Source organism: Poromitra crassiceps, assembly GCF_964638095.1.
Source record: "Poromitra crassiceps genome assembly, chromosome: 6".
Lineage (NCBI taxonomy): Eukaryota > Metazoa > Chordata > Actinopteri > Beryciformes > Melamphaidae > Poromitra > Poromitra crassiceps.
The window spans coordinates 2,276,460-2,295,787 of record NC_139627.1 but is presented as its reverse complement, the minus strand read 5'-3'; the positions used below and the strand labels follow the sequence as shown (position 1 = coordinate 2,295,787).

General features: G+C 42.3%; 1 protein-coding gene across 2 annotated transcripts; it reads right to left on the bottom strand.

Moving 5' to 3' along the window:
• Positions 1–1,936: 1,936 nt before the first annotated feature.
• irf10 (interferon regulatory factor 10) lies at positions 1,937–8,174 on the bottom strand. Of its 2 annotated transcripts, none has more exons than XM_083638591.1 (8): positions 7,751–8,174; positions 6,604–6,799; positions 5,908–5,993; positions 5,551–5,605; positions 4,174–4,278; positions 3,689–4,075; positions 3,353–3,471; positions 1,937–2,394 (listed from the first exon to the last, which is right to left on the bottom strand). In XM_083638591.1, the coding sequence occupies exons 1-8, from the start codon at positions 7,925–7,927 to the stop codon at positions 2,290–2,292; spliced, it is 1,230 nt and encodes a 409-aa protein (XP_083494717.1). In that variant the 5' UTR covers positions 7,928–8,174; the 3' UTR covers positions 1,937–2,289. The 2 variants fall into 2 exon arrangements, with proteins under 2 accessions (XP_083494717.1, XP_083494718.1); XM_083638592.1 differs by having other exon boundaries at positions 4,174–4,239.
• Positions 8,175–19,328: the final 11,154 nt, after the last annotated feature.

The window sequence follows — 19,328 nt, the reverse complement described above, 5'->3', positions numbered from 1 at the left end:
TAAGAAAGTCGCACATGCAAACAGATACACACACATACCTACAGCCACACACACATACCTACAGCCACACACACATACCTACAGCCACACACACATACCTACATACCTACAGCCACACACATACCTACAGCCACACACACATACCTACAGCCAGCCACACACACATACCTACAGCCAGCCACACACACATACCTACAGCCAGCCACACACACATACCTACAGCCACACACACATACCTACAGCCACACACACATACCTACAGCCACACACACATACCTACAGCCACACACACATACCTACAGCCACACACACACATACCTACATACCTACAGCCACACACACATACCTACAGCCAGCCACACACACATACCTACAGCCACACACACATACCTACAGCCAGCCACACACACATACCTACAGCCACACACACATACCTACAGCCACACACACATACCTACAGCCACACACAGATACCTACAGCCACACACACATACCTACAGCCACACACACATACCTACAGCCACACACACATACCTACAGCCACACACATACCTACAGCCACACACACATACCTACAGCCACGCAAAAAGCACACACACACCCTCCTTGTCTCTGTCGCGCCCACCAAGATACACACTGGAGAGACCTCAAGGCAGGGTTGCAGGGAAGTAATCAAAAAAGATATCTAGAAAAACACAATTTACGGGTGTCCACACTGCTGCCCAAAGTATGAACCCAGTCCACGCTGGTCGAGCCCAGGTGAGCACTCCTCGCACCCCTCTCTCCTCCTTTACTCAGCACAGCAGCAGCTGAAGGACCCTTGGAAGGCTCCTTAGAGACACACTGAGACATTTAGTGAGACAATCAAGCACTTGTCTGTGTTCACTCTGTTTTTGTAATGGTTGTCCCACACGCCTACTTACTGACAGTGTTTTCTGCAGGGTATCGATTTTCAATCAGTGTTATGAAAGTCAACGCTATTGAAGAAGTGCAGATATATATATATATATATATGAATACAATATATATTACATTACAAATGTTATATATACAGTAAATATGCTAAACAGATTTAATGCAAACTCTTTGTCAATTTCGCGATGCATTTTCGTTTTGATTTTTGATTTTTCTTGCTTCTGTCGACGTGTCGGTCTGGGCAGGCAAGGTGAATGTATGAGCAACTCTTCGTCTTTTTTATTCTCTTATTCGCCGGGAGTCATGTCAAACATTTGTTCGTCAAGGCATTACCCCTCCAATATGTTCTTAACATTATCTCTAAGAAAGGAAGAACACTAAATGAAAACTGCGTAACAGACAATCCCGCCCACACACAGACAGGTCTGTGTCATATCGCCTCTACACTCACGGTGTTTCTCCATCACAAACTGAATGACAGAAGGCGTCAGAAGTGCAGTACGGCTGAGGAGTAATGGTGCTAATAACACGTTGGAACTTGATGCTTTGTGAATACTCTTGACCCCTGTGTACTGTACGCTTCTGTTCCCATTTCATTTTTTATGTACTGTATATGTTTGAAGGCAGGGAAAAAGATGAAAGTATTTTAAACTCAGATACGGGTATCTCCTGATTCAGCACACTCTCTCACTTTAGTTTTTTTTTTTTTTTTTTTTTTTTTTTTGTGTTTTGAATTTTCAAAACGAGAACCTTACCTGTTGATTTTTCTTTGTAAATGTTATAGCTATAAAAATGTATATTTTTAAAATTGTGAATCTGTTATATGATGTTCGCTAGAAATAAAGGAAAAAAGCTTTATAGATTTAATTGGAAGTGTCATTTTATTCCCTGCACAGCACTGTATAGAATAGGATAATGCTTAAATAATCATTCATGATATATATATATATATATATATATATATATATATATATATATATATATATATATATATATATATATATATATATATATAGGGAACATGCTTTACTAAAACTGCAGGAATACAAAAAAAATAACATTGCCATTACTTATTTCATTAGCATGTTTTGTCTGTTTGATTTAACAAAGTGAAAAAGGAGCTTTAATTATCAAGTGAATGCAAGAAAGCATTACAGTGAATTGTCGCTGCACACACTGTAAATAGGTTCACAATGCTGTGCCAGTAATGACATAATTCCTTTCTTACATACATACTTAAGAACATACATCTCCGGTGAGAATACTTGTGCTTGTCTTGTTTGCTCTGCTGATAGAATGTCTTTGATCATGATGCTGACAGGCGTCTCATACTGTTCGTGCCTACCCTGGTGCGGGCTTGACTGGCTTCTCCTCCTATAGCTCGTCTCTCTCTGTCTTGATGGTGAGAGTACACCGCTTCTCCTCCGTCTCTCCAACGTGGAATCTGTGCAGCATTTCTACAGCAAACAAGGGCACCACCTGCCCACCAGGACGCCGGGGAATACACAATCAGCATGCTTATGAGGACCTCTAGTGGTCATCTACAGAACTGCCTCTGTTACACAGTCCATTTTGTTTATGTAGCAGCTGATGCTCTTGTTCAGAGAGACAATACGTGAAATAGTAGAATAATTTTCAATTACATAATTATGCTAATGTGTGTGAGGTCTATTCACATTCAAATGGTGGTCTAGGCTTCATTTCAGCAGAACACACTGATATAATGAACTATCTATAGAACTGATATAATGCAACTGTTTCCCCTTAATTGCTTCATCAGCAACATTGAAACAAAGATATACATTTACATCATTTAAGAGAAGCATGACAATTATTGGTCAATGTGAAATACAGTAAGAGTTTCTGAACTGAACCACTGACCTGCAGAACTAACAATAAGCAAAATATTCTACACACAGGCTAAGTTGTTTGCCTTGCCATGCCTTTGTTGTTGAAATGGAGGGGAGGGGTGCGCGGGGGGGCAATGTCCTCTTATAGAGAGGCACTCTCTGCTTCAGCATTTTCATCCACCATTTATTTTCCCATAGACATTTCGTAAAATGCTTATAAAATAGTTGTACTTCGTCGAACCAAACAGTTCAGCTAACGCTATAATCGGGAGAGACCATAGAACATTTCACTCAGACCCAAACTTAAAAAAACAACATCGAAAAAATATTTTCTTTAAACCCGCATTCTTTTTATGTTTTGGTCCCAGTGAAATGTTATGCAATCTTTCCTGTTTCTAAATATATCTGTACCGTTTGGTTTGAACCAGTAAAACTATTTTTATACGCATTTTACGAAATGTGGATGGGAAAATAAATGCGGAGGAAGCAGGAAGTAGGCGGTCACTTTGCCTCTCTATCTCCTCCCAAATCCACACCTGTTCATTCTGATGATTCTTAGCCTCTGATTTGACATCATCGTGACGCACCTGCACCATGATCAGCTTCCTGGTTTTGCGTACGTTGGGGTCTGGAAACTCCTCCCCAAAGCAGAGCTCGATCTCATAGCGAGGTGCAGGCCCCTCCCCCTGAAGATGCCTCTGGAGCTCTGTGCACAGTGGACATGCAGGGGGGAGTGATTCAGATTGAATTGATAACACATTGCCTGTTTGCTTGATGCAATTATATCTCAAACTCTTAAGTAGCTCAATTCACCAAACGTAAACACGCGCATTTAGAAAGTCCTTTCATTTCTGTGACGGGTAGCTAATGAATGTAATCTACTGTACTAACAGCCTGGTTCAAGTGTGCATGTGCTGCCTCACCCATGAGAAACACCGGCATATCAAGCAGCTTGCAGGTTCTTTCTCGGTCCAGTTTGTTGGGTTTGTCTGTGTGCGGGGCGAGCGGACCGCTCCAGTACACCCGGCCCTGGCAGAACCTCTTGATGAACACCCCGTCTGGGGCCACCCACAGCAGGACACCCTTCTCCAGATGACACAGGAGGTGGCCTATTGCTTCAGCCATGCCCGGCTGCAGGCACGTCAAGCCCGGGGAAGGGAAGGAGAGCTGCTGGGCTCTACAGGGCCCGTAGATCATCTCGTTTCCCAGAAGAACGATGCCTTGGAGGATAAAACAGCCATCCGGGCTGCTGGTGGTCACCTCCGTCACCATCTGGCCCTGGTAGAACAACCTCACCTGCATACGAAAGTCTATACACACAATGCGCAACTTTGTTTAGCACAGTCGTCCACATCTACCGGTGACAGTTAGTTGTGTCCTTGTGCAACGAGTCTGCAAGGTTTCTTACCCGTTATAGTGAGTGTGAGGCTGAGGAGGGTCAGAGGAGCAGTGCTGTGACGTTCTGACCTCCTTTCTGTTAAATCACAATACATGTGGTCCCTCATCAGAGCCTCTAAAACAGAGCAGACACAGGGTTCATTTAGCACTTGCTCAAGGCCATAAACCTGTGGTTCTCAACCTGGGTTGGGACACCGCAGGGGGCTGCAGCATGATTGATGGCATGGGAAAAAATGTGTATCTCTAGAAAAAATCAAAATTTGGCCGGTTGTTCATCTTTGTGATAAATGCATTTTTTGCTTGTGATTTTCTTTTTGTATTATTATTTTCCCTTTATTATTATATAACAAGTAGTCTGAAAAAGTAAAATAAAAATTGATTGTGTCATGTGACGTCAATGAAAATGACTATTCTTTGTCCATAAAAACACAAAAGTAGGCAGAGGGCCCTACTAAAAAAAACAAGGCAATCAGGTCTCCATTGAAATTAAAAAGCCTTTATTTCAAGAATGGCTTTAACCCACCGCGTGTCGGCAATCTGCCTTCATCAGGGGTGACATACAAGAGCACACAGGTGCCAGTTCTATGTGATCAGGGGCCTGATCACATAGAACTGGCACCTGTGTGTCTGGTAATGCTCCTCCACAATAGAGAGTCGCAGGGATGACGTATTTTTGTAGTCGGAACGCGGAAGTCGCAGACTTCCTGGTTCTTCACTGTTTCTGCCTATGGAATTTTGGAATGGGTTTTTGGCGCGATGCTTCAGATAAGGTCTCTGGGCAACGCAAGCTTAATCAAACGCGAACCAGAGTTCAGCGGGATAATCTTCAGACGTGAGGACCACTTTCATGAGTTTTGAAGCGTAAATGCGAGCCCTAGAAGTAAAAAGCTCGAGCTAAGCTAATCCAGAACTACACACAGTGTCGCATAGGCTTCCACGTCACGTCACCACTCAACCTGGACTGTTGCTGTGTGCGCTGCTGTGCACTGATTACCCCGGGGTGAACGGGCTGAACCAGGTGAGAGAAAGAGAATTTCCGTGTTCGTCCTTTGAAGTGATGACGTTATTGACGTATATATCCCCGTCAACTTAACAGTGTAGTCTCATTTAGCCGTTTGCTAGCTAGCCGCCCTTTTAACGGCACGTAAAAGCTTAAAAACTCATAAAAGCGGTCCTCATGTGTGAAGATTATCCTGCTGAACACTGGTTCGCGTTTGAATAAGCTTGCGTTAACCACAGACCTTATTTGAAGCATTGCGCCAAAAACCCATTTAAAAATCCCATAGGCGAAAACTGAAGAACCGGATGTTTTCCGGACTCATTCCTGCGGCTCTCTAGTGTATTGGGGTATAACCAGCTACATTGTGTGTGTTTGTGTGATGCTTACCAGTCAAATTGCTTTCTTCGTTTCTTGCTTGAAATGATTCCCCTTGAAAATGTATCTTTAAATCAGAAACCAAAGTAAACATACAAAAAAACTGGCAACAGGATTATGGCAAATTGAGGAGTGTGTTGTTAACGACATATTATGCCCTGTAGATGCATCAAATTGACACAGAAAGTTTGATCTTCACCTCGCTCAGAATCTAATAGCATATGCTGTCCAAATTAAAGAGCAATATAAATTATAATCCGACAATTATTAGGATTGGAGCTGATCTGGACTGAGCTGAGAGAGACTATTATTCTGTGAGAAAGACTGAGTGTTTGAGGTACATGTTGAGGTGTTTTTGTTTAATCCAACCTGTGTGTCCAGGAGTCTGGGGCTCTTTGGAGGCGAATTAGACCTCTGGGCCTGGACGATCACCTGGTTCTCCATCTGGGGAAACCCTGAGGAGAAGAACAAACGCTCTGAAGAAAAGTCCTACGATTTAGCGGGCGTGTCTCAGGTGGATTCAAAGGCCAGAGAAACGAATAAAAACATGCACACTGATATGAAAGGAAGAAATCCAAACGAGACCAAAAGACTGACCTATAAACTTTTGCACCTTCTGCAAAAATACAGTCAATGTCAGTTCTTTTATTGCACCTTCTGCAAAAATACAGTCAATGTATGTCAGTTATTTTATTGCATCAGCTGACTTCTTTAGGATTTCTTCCTTTCTTATCAGTGTGCAACACTGGAAATAAAGGAAATAAAAGTTTAAGAAGCCGCCTCCAACCGCTCAGCGGCTCAGATGTGCTGTACTTACAAATTCAAAGAGGATGTGAGAGAAAAGGAGATTGATTGATTGATTGATAACTTTATTGAAACAATAAATGCAGGATCGTACAAGACAACACAACATAACCATATTGCTCAAAAGGAATAAAACACAATAAAGCCCGAGGGCTTATTTCCATTGTGGTCCTTGATTTCCATTGAGACCTTTTCTACTGTATGTCTGACCGGTGACCGCACACCTAAAGTTAATATATTTCACCTTTTCTGTGTATTTACCTGTTGGGCCGGCTAGCTCATTGTCCGGCTGGATACGGTAGACCTTATAGGGCTCAGTGATGTCCAGCTGGTTGCGTTCAGGGACCTCCTGGAAGTCTGCGCTCTTGTTGAGAGCACAGCGGAGACGGGTCTTCCACATGGTGGGGTCCGCTTTGTCCCGGCCCTCCCTGAACTTGCCCTTGTACACGGCCCAGGCCTGATGAACACAATGCAGTACGTATATCACATCATGCTCATGAAATATGAAACACCAGTAAATCGACCGGATAAGAAATAGTTCCCTGTTGGGTAAACTAATACTGTGTATTCCATTTCCAGCAACTTGGCTATTTTGCAGCAGTTATGTTTTGTTTTTTGTTTTTTTTGTCAGTGGTTAACTATTTTCACACATGTATTTGAGACAATACAAACTGTATTTTTCAAATCAATTAAGTAAAGAGTAAACCTAATTTTCTCTGCCAATTAAAGCCTGATTAACTTTTTTTGCCATCCACTCCTTCCTGCTACTCAGCTCCTTCCAGAGCACCACAACAAATATTATATTCCAAAATAGTAGACTAATGATTAACAACAGTAACTTAAAAAAAAAAAGTAAGTAGGCTTATATATATATATATATATATATATATATATATATATATATATATATATATATATATATATATATATATATATATATATATATATATATATATATATATATATATATAAGCCTACTTACTTTTTCACAAAGTAGTAGGTAGTAGTAGGTGTATTTTAGCTAATTCTTCAGTCAAGTTCAGTAGTTAGTTTTAAAAACGAAAAGAATAATAACAATAATAATAATAATAATAATAATAATAATAATAATAATAATAATAATAATAATAATAATAATAATAGGTTATAGCCTACATTTTGCCTATATTCTTAGGGCTAATATATTTCTTATCCGTTAATTTCTTTGTCATCAACCAGTAGCCTAACTGTGGATGTTACAGTGCTTGCTTTATGTAGGCTAACGAATGTAAAGAATGAGTTGCTCAAAAGTCGGTCTAATATGGATCCCATAATAAACTTAAAGGTGCTGAAACTGTTTGTGGCTGCTGCTAATGACATGAAATGAGTTTAGACTTTAGCGCACAGAAAACAAATATGAAATGGTGACCTTGAAGAGAGCGGCATCCTCTTGCTGGTTGTAGTCCTTCTTGGCGGCGTGCTTCCAGCGGATCCTGAACATGCTCTTGTTCGCATCCTCCCAGCTCAGACCTTCATATCGTTCACTCTCGATCTGAGCGACCAGCCACTCCTTCAGGTGCATCTTAGCCTCCTCTGACATCGTCATGATGATCTTACAGGGACTTTTACTTGCCAAACGACACGACACATGTTTGCAGACAGCAGAGTAGCTCCACCGCAAATCAATCAAAAATAATCCATATTACCCCATTTTTAAAAAACCGCTGTTTTACGTGCAAATAAGCTGTAATGTATATTGAGCTATTTGTATCTAGTTAGATGAGACCCAGAGAGACCTCACCAATGAAGTAATGTGCGTGCAGGTAAAGTAAAGTTCGGACTAGGAGCGCCCTGAGCCCTGGAAGCGAAAGTGAAAGAAAGCCACAGAGCTCATGATCAAGCCTACTTTCGGTTTCCTTCCTACAGCAGCAGTGATTAAACATGACCAAGAAAGGAAAGAGCACCATGGAGCACGTTGACGACAGATTTGTTCATTTGTATCTGATCTGATCTGAGCTATTTACAGAGAATACTTTAAATGGAAGTTTGTTTTTATTCAGTGGATGCTCCTGCACCTATAAAAGAAAGCATAGGCCTAGACTAGACCTGAATGAATATTATCCCTATAATCCTGTATGGATCCAAATTCAGTGTCTCATCAAGAATATTATGTGGGCAGATTAAATACAGACACTGGAAAAAGAGGGGGAGGGGGGGGGGGGTTGTGACCTCTAGGATCATCACAGTCTCATGAAGCTACAACCACAAACCTGAGGTCCTATGGGCATTCAGGCGATGTATGGCTTTCCTAGGGTTATTCTATAATTATAATAAATAAATACAAAATTATATTTATTCTCTAAATTATAGAATGAAGAAATAAGATATGAGAGGCATGTGGTACATCGCATTGTACCACGGCTATTGTCCCATCCGTTTTATATTGAGAATGAGAATGTTAAATTAATTAAATTAAAAAAGTGGCTCATATAGAGTATAGGAGGTTATGTCATTTCAATCTCTAAACTACTACAGTATTGTGGAAACGTGTGTTTTAAATGTACTGTAGTACTTTTTGTGATGTTTTTGGCTGGATCAGCAGCAGGCAGGGGACAGTGTGGCAGCTCAGGAATCTGAGGCAGACAGGAGCAGATAACAGCCACATCAGCTCAATGGGGGCATATCAAAATGATGGGAAAACAAACCAAACCATGGTTTTGTTTTGTTCTACCTCGGCTATCTAAAAAAGAACTACAGCCCTTTTGAGGATTCGGGCCTGTACTAATGTGTGCCCACTGCCCCCCACCTTTTACATCAAAATTCCGTCCCTGCACAGTGAAAACACACACACACACACACACACACACACACACACGCACGCGCACACACACACACACACACACACACACACACACACACACACACACACACACACACACACACACACACACACACACACACACACACACACACACACACGCACACTCAACTTGGAATCATAACGAAAGTTTCATGTGAAAACGAAAGTGTGTGGGTGACAGGAAGCCCCTCCCACACACAGTTTATGGTATTGACCTGACATTTCAGAGCTGTCAGTGGTGCTGGAGGGTGTTATGTAGACATCCAACGTCAATAAGTAGCCTACAGTGTATGAAAAGACTAGGCCGAGTTAGTATGTGCTGTATATATGATATTGCACACACTCACATGTGGATCATTTCCCCCAGCAGAGGGCAGTATACCCAATGTCAAAGGAGACGTCCCAACAATCCCTCTTCTCCTCACACAGATATGAGCTGTCTGCCTGAGTGTTTCGAGGCACTGGCCCCCCCTGAAATCAAAGTGTCAAAATGGCCTGGACACGCCTCCGCTGTGCCAATCAGTTGGACACTAGAAACTGAATGTATAGGGTCTTTAATCAATTCAGTTCTTAAGCTGTTGATCATACACATTCCCTATAACCGTGGTTCTTCTCAAAGTGGGGTCCGTCCGGGGATACCCAGGGGTCCTTGAGGGGTTCCAGGGGGTCGACAGCAAAAAGGGTATCATTTATTTTCACTACAATTCCAACCATAACACAGTGACCGAATGTCTGCCTATCACACCATTTACACCTGGGTTCATACACTTTCTGTACTAAAACAGCGTGTGATGACCCCTCCCACTCTCCTGGCTCTGTCTTGCAGGAGCCTGGTGTTGGGGTCGTTAGGCTGATTGGCTGCACCTTGGCCTCCTCCTTAACGATGCACCTTCTGTTGTGTTCGTTTGTTTATTTGTGTTGTCTAGTTATTTTCCCTTAATAAATTATTATCATTATTTTTTTTACTTTTACTTGTATGACTCCCCTCATATGTTACAACCCAGCTCGAGGAAGTAACACATGAGGGGAATCCTACACCAAAGTAAACGTTTAGACAATTTATGAACTACAACAAGGAGGAGGGACTGAACGGTCTGAAGATCATCTTTAGCCCAATGAGTTCACTGGGCCCAGGTGGTGCACCCAATCAGATGCCCCTGTTTCCCCATCTTCATCAGTTTGATGCAGGAGCCATGGGGCCTGTGGGGGCATAAAACAATGTGACACCATGAGGAAGTGTGTGTGTGTATGTATGTGTGTGTGTGTGTGTGTGTGTGTGTGTGTGGGGGGGGGTGACACCTTGCAACCACCACCCCCACCACCCAAGCTGACCGTCCTGATTGTACCTGAAGGAAGCCTCACTTTCATGTGATCGAGAGACATAGAGAGACAGTGAGAGAGAGCGAGACTAGAGTTCGGCCAAAATCCCGCTGCAAAAAGTTTGAGGTCAAATAAATATTTGGGAGCAGCTGCCAGTGTGCGGACTCTATTTTTATTACTTATCTGCACTTCGGTCCTGCACCTGGTTTTAACCCCTCACTGGATGTGCGTGCCTTTTTGTGCTTTTTATAATGTGGAGTGGCACCAGAGTTTTAGCACAGGTTTAAGCAACCACCACCCAAGCTGAACGTCCTGATTGTACCTGAAGGAAGCTTCACTTTCATGTGATCGAGAGACATAGAGAGACAGTGAGAGAGAGCGAGACTAAGAGAGTTCGGCCAAAATCCCGCTGTAAAAAGTTTGACCTGTCTGGTTTTTAAAATGTTACATTTCAGCTGTCAATCAACATAAAGCTGGTGTGTGTGTGTGTGTGTGTGGGGGGGGGTTCCAGTAGACTATTGTGACACCTTGCCCTAAAGCCTAAAGAGTAAATGTGGAGTTACACCAGAGGTTTAGTGCAGGTTTAAGCAACCACCACCACCACCACCACCCAAGCTGACCGTCCTGATTGTACCTGAAGGAAGCTTCACTTTCATGTGATCGAGAGACATAGAGAGACAGTGAGAGAGAGCGAGACTAAGAGAGTTCGGCCAAAATCCCGCTGTAAAAAGTTTGACCTGTCTGGTTTTTAAAATGTTACATTTCAGCTGTCAATCAACATAAAGCTGGTGTGTGTGTGGTAGTGGCAGCGGAGCGGGAATCAAACCCACAACCTCTGGCCCCGGTGTCTCTGTGTGTATTATTCCTCTACACCACCAGCTGCCCTTCACACTCACAGCTCTTCTCCGTGCGCTCTTGTCTCTTCCCTCTGCCTGTCACCATTACTGTTATTATATACAATTATCACTAGCTCAACTCACTGGTACAAATCTCACCTGTCTCACTCTTGTCTTTATGCTATGTTATTGTATTTATTGTCAGTGTAAATACAGTGTGTAGAAATCAGAAGCTTAACTCCCAACAGCTCATAGCTCAGTGGGCTGAGTGGCTGTGTCACTGTCTGACAGGTAGACTGTTGGTTCGATTCCCGATGGAGGAGACATATTACAGCACTGCCCTGTCTTTAACATCACCAGCGTAGCGCCTCCTACAGGCAGATACACAGAGTGACACAGCGCCTCCTACAGATCCACAGAAATGGACACTGTGGACAGACTGCAAAGAGATGCAGACATGTCATATACTGAGTCTAGAGCAGTTTTTCAAAAAGTTATTTTTACACATAGCAGCTGATACTGCACAACACAAAACATACTTCCGATGTCAGTAAAATTTAAACTCTGTGGTTTTCTGTCTCATAACCCTCAGCTCATGTCTCTGCAGAGGTCAGGGGGGGAGAACATCCCCCCCCTTAGATCCAGGCAGTGCCAGCTGAACGGGATTAGAACCCACAACCTCTGGCCCCGGTGTCACTGTGTGTATTATTCCTTCACACCACCAGCTAGCTGCCCTTCACACTCACAGCTCTTCTCCGGGCGCTCTTGTCTCTTCCCTCTGCCTGTCACCATTCAAAACTGACTGAGGCTCGAACCCACGACCGCAAAAGTCACTGAGGTCTCAACGTTGCCAGGCAGCAAGCCTACTCTCTGTGCCACCAAGTCAGACTGATTGAATGAGGTTTCCTCAGGGCTTTAAATGACTCTTTCCTCTGGCTGTCGACATTGAAAACTGACTGAGGATCGAACCCACAACCTCAAAAGTCACTGAGCCTCAAACACACAAGCACCAAAGTGGTAGACAGCAACGCAAGTCTCTGAGCTAGTGGGTCATAGTGATTAAACCTAGAAGATTAAAGTATAGTCTTTATGCATCTTAAAATATGTTTTGAAGGGACCTTTTAAGTTGAATAGTATTTGAATTATATTAATATGACGTGAGTTTCTATTCGCCTTGCACAGAAAACCTTTTACTTTTATACTCGAGTACATTTCAGAGCCTGTACTTTTTTCCTTTTACTTGAGTAGGCTAATTAAGTTGAATCAGTACTTCTGCTTTACCAGTCTTTATTTACACAAATAACTGTACTTCTACTTAATCAGAGCAACGCTGTGATTAAATTTGGAATGACAAGAAAAAATTCCAGTAGACTATTGTGACACCTTGCCCTAAAGCCTAAAGAGTAAATGTGGAGTGACACCAGAGGTTTAGCTCAGGTTTAAGCAACCACAACCACCACCCCAACTCATTGTCTTTCATACTCTATACTATACTATACTATACTCTAACTATATAACTATAACTATACATAACTACATATATATATATATATATATATATATATATATATATATATATATATATATATATATATATATAAACCCTGCCCTGCCTGCCCTCTAGTGTCTTGGCATGAAACACCCTTGACCTAGACACATGGAGAGACACACACACACACACACACACACACACACACACACACACACACACACGCGCGCGAAACTGGGAAGTGTGCGGGTGGCAGGGATCACTAATCTAAGCCAGATTATGTGATAAACAGGATGCTGGAGAGGGGAGAGGGCAGACTGGTGCGGGACGGGTGAACATGCTGTGTGGAGCTCTGCCCTCCAAATCAAAACCGCAGTAACTACAATTTTGGTCAAAATTGAGTTATTATTGAAATTGAACTTTTAGATATCTGTTTTATCATGTGACAAATTTTCTAAGTTCAGTCTTGCTCTATATTTGAGAAAACAGAGTATAAAAGTTGCAGTAACTACGAAATCCAACCAAAAACCAGACAAAACTGCAGTAACTACACTTACTGCACTTTGATTTGCTTTCACAGAGCTTCAGCTGGACTTAAACAGAGATAAACGCAGTAACTACACTTTGAGGTGTAGTTACTGCATTTCAGACTGGTTTTTGGTTGGATTTTGTAGTTACTGCAATTTTCCCGCTCTTTCCATAACAAAGCCCAACATATCAATCACTCATAATGGCACAATCTGTTTAGTTAATCGAGTCAATTCCCAATATGAGAGGATACTGACAGCTGTCCAAATTGTTAATGAATGAGTCTTCAGTGTCTTTAAAATGGTAAATGCTGTATTCCTAGCTAATAATCCATAAGAGATCATCCACTCCACTGGGAAGTGTTAATCTGGCTGTAGATAGTGATAATTGTTTGGTATCACTACCTAGCTCATCAGGACAATCTTTTTCATTGCTGCATAAATTATCAGCATTCAGACTCAGTCTGTAATTCATTTTATTCAAAATAATTGTAATATGCTATGTAATACTGTATATGTTCTTGTATGAATTATCAATCTGAAAAGTTAATCTGATTTGTAAAGAAAACCTGTTCTAAATTAAGATAATAAAACAACTGTGCTCATTAATTAATTGTGTCAGAATGATGACCAAAAAGCAACACCAGTGGTGAAGATTACATCAACTGACTTAAGGATTCCCTGAATTTATCTGTTACTTATCCATTTAAATGTTTTAAACATGTAAACAATAAAACAATTAAATACAGATATGATGTGGTATCGAAATCAAAACCGATTACAATTGTCTCATGAAAAACAAGACAGGAGAAGCACATTAGATTGTAGTTACTGCGCTTTTCCCTTGTACTACCTACACATCTGTTTAAGGTAATACACAGACAGAGTGCCGTATCTGCATTTCTGGGGTCATAGGTCAAGTAATTGATACTTGTTTTGCCCCCAAAAAATACTTTAACATATACATATTTAATAAGCGCATTGCCACTTTTCAACCTATATCTAATTTGGCTGGACAGTCAAAAAACTTTAAAGCTATTTTTCTCAGTTTCAGTGTTGGCGTAGTTACTGCGGTCATGATTTGCTAGGGAGGAGTGAAGAATGTTTCTAACAGTAATCATTTATCATAACAAAGTCTATCTTCTTGTCATCTAACATCCGAAGACTACTCTGTTACAGTAAATGGTAACAGTAAATATAGTACAGAAAAACAAATCCATTGATTCTATTCCATCACTACAGAACATAAACTACACATATTGTTCAATCTTTTTCTCACAAGCGCGTGCATGCAAACACGTGCGTGCCAATATCAGCATACACTTGGCAATTTGATTCCACATATGATCCAGATAGAAACAACGCATCTCACAGTGGTCGTTGTTGCTTTTCTCCAAGTTTATTGTTGTACCAGTTCAGCAGTAAAAACGTGGTTGTGTGAGTGGACACATTGTAACGTGGTTGGTTGTGAGTGGACACATTGTAACGCGGTTGTGTGAGTGGACACATTGTAACGCGGTTGGTTGTGAGTGGACACATTGTAACGCGGTTGGTTGTGAGTGGACACATTGTAACGTGGTTGTGTGAGTGGACACATTGTAACGTGGTTGTGTGAGTGGACACATTGTAACGTGGTTGTGTGAGTGGACACATTGTAACGTGGTTGTGTGAGTGGACACATTGTAACGTGGTTGTGTGAGTGGACACATTGTAACGTGGTTGTGTGAGTGGACACATTGTAACGTGGTTGGTTGTGAGTGGACACATTGTAACGTGGTTGGTTGTGAGTGGACACATTGTAACGTGGTTGGTTGTGAGTGGACACATTGTAACGTGGTTGTGTGAGTGGACACATTGTAACGTGGTTGTGTGAGTGGAGACATTGTAACGTGGTTGTGTGAGTGGACACATTGTAACGTGGTTGGTTGTGTGAGAGGACACATTGTAACGTGGTTGGTTGTGTGAGAGGACACATTGTAACGTGGTTGGTTGTGTGAGAGGACACATTGTAACGTGGTTGGTTGTGTGAGTGGACACATTGTAACGTGGTTGTGTGAGTGGACACATTGTAACGTGGTTGGTTGTGTGAGTGGACACATTGTAACGTGGTTGTGTGAGTGGACACATTGTAACGTGGTTGGTTGTGTGAGTGGACACATTGTAACGTGGTTGTGTGAGTGGAGACATTGTAACGTGGTTGGTTGTGTGAGTGGACACATTGTAACGTGGTTGTGTGAGTGGAGACATTGTAACGTGGTTGGTTGTGTGAGTGGACACATTGTAACGTGGTTGTGTGAGTGGACACATTGTAACGTGGTTGTGTGAGTGGACACATTGTAACGTGGTTGTGTGAGTGGAGACATTGTAACGTGGTTGTGTGAGTGGAGACATTGTAACGTGGTTGTGTGAGTGGAGACATTGTAACGTGGTTGTGTGAGTGGACACATTGTAACGTGGTTGTGTGAGTGGACACATTGTAACGTGGTTGTGTGAGTGGACACATTGTAACGTGGTTGTGTGAGTGGACACATTGTAACGTGGTTGTGTGAGTGGACACATTGTAACGTGGTTGTGTGAGTGGACACATTGTAACGTGGTTGTGTGAGTGGACACATTGTAACGTGGTTGTGTGAGTGGACACATTGTAACGTGGTTGTGTGAGTGGAGACATTGTAACGTGGTTGTGTGAGTGGACACATTGTAACGTGGTTGTGTGAGTGGAGACATTGTAACGTGGTTGTGTGAGTGGAGACATTGTAACGTGGTTGTGTGAGTGGAGACATTGTAACGTGGTTGTGTGAGTGGAGACATTGTAACGTGGTTGTGTGAGTGGACACATTGTAACGTGGTTGTGTGAGTGGACACATTGTAACGTGGTTGTGTGAGTGGAGACATTGTAACGTGGTTGGTTGTGAGTGGACACATTGTAACGTGGTTGTGTGAGTGGACACATTGTAACGTGGTTGTGTGAGTGGAGACATTGTAACGTGGTTGTGTGAGTGGACACATTGTAACGTGGTTGGTTGTGTGAGAGGACACATTGTAACGTGGTTGGTTGTGTGAGAGGACACATTGTAACGTGGTTGGTTGTGTGAGAGGACACATTGTAACGTGGTTGGTTGTGTGAGTGGACACATTGTAACGTGGTTGTGTGAGTGGACACATTGTAACGTGGTTGGTTGTGTGAGTGGACACATTGTAACGTGGTTGTGTGAGTGGACACATTGTAACGTGGTTGGTTGTGTGAGTGGACACATTGTAACGTGGTTGTGTGAGTGGAGACATTGTAACGTGGTTGGTTGTGTGAGTGGACACATTGTAACGTGGTTGTGTGAGTGGAGACATTGTAACGTGGTTGGTTGTGTGAGTGGACACATTGTAACGTGGTTGTGTGAGTGGACACATTGTAACGTGGTTGTGTGAGTGGACACATTGTAACGTGGTTGTGTGAGTGGAGACATTGTAACGTGGTTGTGTGAGTGGAGACATTGTAACGTGGTTGTGTGAGTGGAGACATTGTAACGTGGTTGTGTGAGTGGACACATTGTAACGTGGTTGTGTGAGTGGACACATTGTAACGTGGTTGTGTGAGTGGACACATTGTAACGTGGTTGTGTGAGTGGACACATTGTAACGTGGTTGTGTGAGTGGACACATTGTAACGTGGTTGTGTGAGTGGACACATTGTAACGTGGTTGTGTGAGTGGACACATTGTAACGTGGTTGTGTGAGTGGACACATTGTAACGTGGTTGTGTGAGTGGAGACATTGTAACGTGGTTGTGTGAGTGGACACATTGTAACGTGGTTGTGTGAGTGGAGACATTGTAACGTGGTTGTGTGAGTGGAGACATTGTAACGTGGTTGTGTGAGTGGAGACATTGTAACGTGGTTGTGTGAGTGGAGACATTGTAACGTGGTTGTGTGAGTGGACACATTGTAACGTGGTTGTGTGAGTGGAGACATTGTAACGTGGTTGTGTGAGTGGAGACATTGTAACGTGGTTGTGTGAGTGGACACATTGTAACGTGGTTGTGTGAGTGGAGACATTGTAACGTGGTTGTGTGAGTGGAGACATTGTAACGTGGTTGGTTGTGTGAGTGGAGACATTGTAACGTGGTTGGTTGTGTGAGTGGACACATTGTAACGTGGTTGTGTGAGTGGACACATTGTAACGTGGTTGTGTGAGTGGACACATTGTAACGTGGTTGGTTGTGTGAGTGGACACATTGTAACGTGGTTGGTTGTGAGTGGAGACATTGTTTGGGCACACTGCAGAACAGCGCCTTCGCCAGCTCTCAATAAATAGACCTTTTAAATAAGACAGATTGGGTTACAGCAGAGGAATATAAACCTGAAAATGTCTAGCTCGCAGAACAAAGTGGTGCTTAGTAGAATTCTCTGTCTCTCTCTCCTTCTCTATCGCTCTCTCTCTCTCTGACAGTTCTGTTCATTGTTCTCTGGAAAATGTGCCTGAGGTTTAGGCCCTGGCTTCATTTGAGTAGACATGTCACATGACCACAGGACAAAGTGGACATATTGTCTCTTTCAACAACTGTCTTATTTTCATCGTTTGGATGCCAATAATCTCGATTGATGGCAAAACTAAAGCAGCAGAGCACGATTCTGTCTTAAAGGCACAGCTCACCCTAAAATCCAAAAGACATATTTTTCCTCTCACCTGTAGTGCTATTTATCCATCTATATTGTTTTGGGATAGTTGCCTGAGTTTTGGAGATATCGGCCACAGAGTTTCTGCCTTCTCTCCAATACAATGGAACTGGATGGCACTCAGCTTGTGGTGCTCGAAGCACCAAAAAAATACATTTGAAAAACTCAACAGCAATGTCTCTTTGCAGAAATCATGACCTGGTTACTCAAGATAATGCACAGACTTTGTTGTGATCAGTTTCATGCAGGAACTATTTTCTTTGGTAGTTTCATGTAGGATCTAGCTAGCAGCTAGCGGGTGTAGTTCGGTCAAAAGAAAATCATGAAACTGCTCATAACAAGGTCTGCGGATTATCCTGAGTAACGGGGTCATGATTTCTGGAAAGAGACATTGCTGTTGAGTTTATCAAATGTATTTCTTTGGCACTTTGAGCACCACAAGCCGAGTGCCATCCAGTTCCACTGTATTGGAGAAAAGGCAGAAACTCTGCGGCCGATATCTCCAAAACTCAGGCAACTAACACAAAATGATATAGATGGATAAATAGCATTACAGGTGAGAGGGGATATATGTATTTTGGATTTTAGGGTGAGCTGTGCCTTCAATAGAAGAAAGTCATAATGCTCTATGTGTGCAGCTCCCCTGCACAATAACATAATACTCTAAAATATAGACAGAGAGAAGCTATAGTGAGTGAAGGAGAGAGAGGGAGATGGATAAGTTTGAGCTAAATGATAATGTCAAAAATAATCTTCTGCCAACTTTGTTTTCATGTCCTCTGAGTTTGTGTGATGAGCAGTACCATTATGTAAAAGGCCATAATGCACAGGCAGCATTATACACACAGGAGAAACACACAAACCCAACTTTGACATATTCCCAGGAAATAAATACACTTCTTGCTTTGTTTGAAAACAACTATTTACACAGTATTGTACATAAGAGTTCATAGATTCAGAACCTCCATCCAGGTCTCTCAGTCATAAAAAATATAGATAACAAAATCTACAGTAAGAAAATCACATTAACTACAATAAAAAATTGTTGAAATGAACAAAAGATTGTTGACTGTGTATGAATATACAGTACAATCACTGCTTTAAATGTCTCATATACACAGTAGAAAGCACAGGTGTGTGTGTGTGTGTGTGTGTGTGTGTGTGTGTGTGTGTGTGTGTGTGTGTGTGTGTGTGTGTGTGTGTGTGTGTGTGTGTGCGTGTGTGCGTGTGCGTGTGCGTGTGCGCGTGCGCGCGCACGCGTGTGCGCCTGTGGAAAGGAATCTAAAACTGATTGTCTGAAATTCC

Bases quoted from the DNA above. Each gene is read 5' to 3' on its own strand.
- irf10 (XM_083638591.1), bottom strand. From the start codon at position 7,927: ATGACGATGTCAGAGGAGGCTAAGATGCACCTGAAGGAGTGGCTGGTC. The intron at 5,994-6,603 runs GTAAATACACAG...TCTTCTCCTCAG, and splicing joins TGAGCTAGCCGGCCCAACAG to GGTTTCCCCAGATGGAGAAC. The intron at 4,076-4,173 runs GTAAGAAACCTT...TTGTGTGTATAG, and splicing joins CCTCACACTCACTATAACGG to ACTTTCGTATGCAGGTGAGG.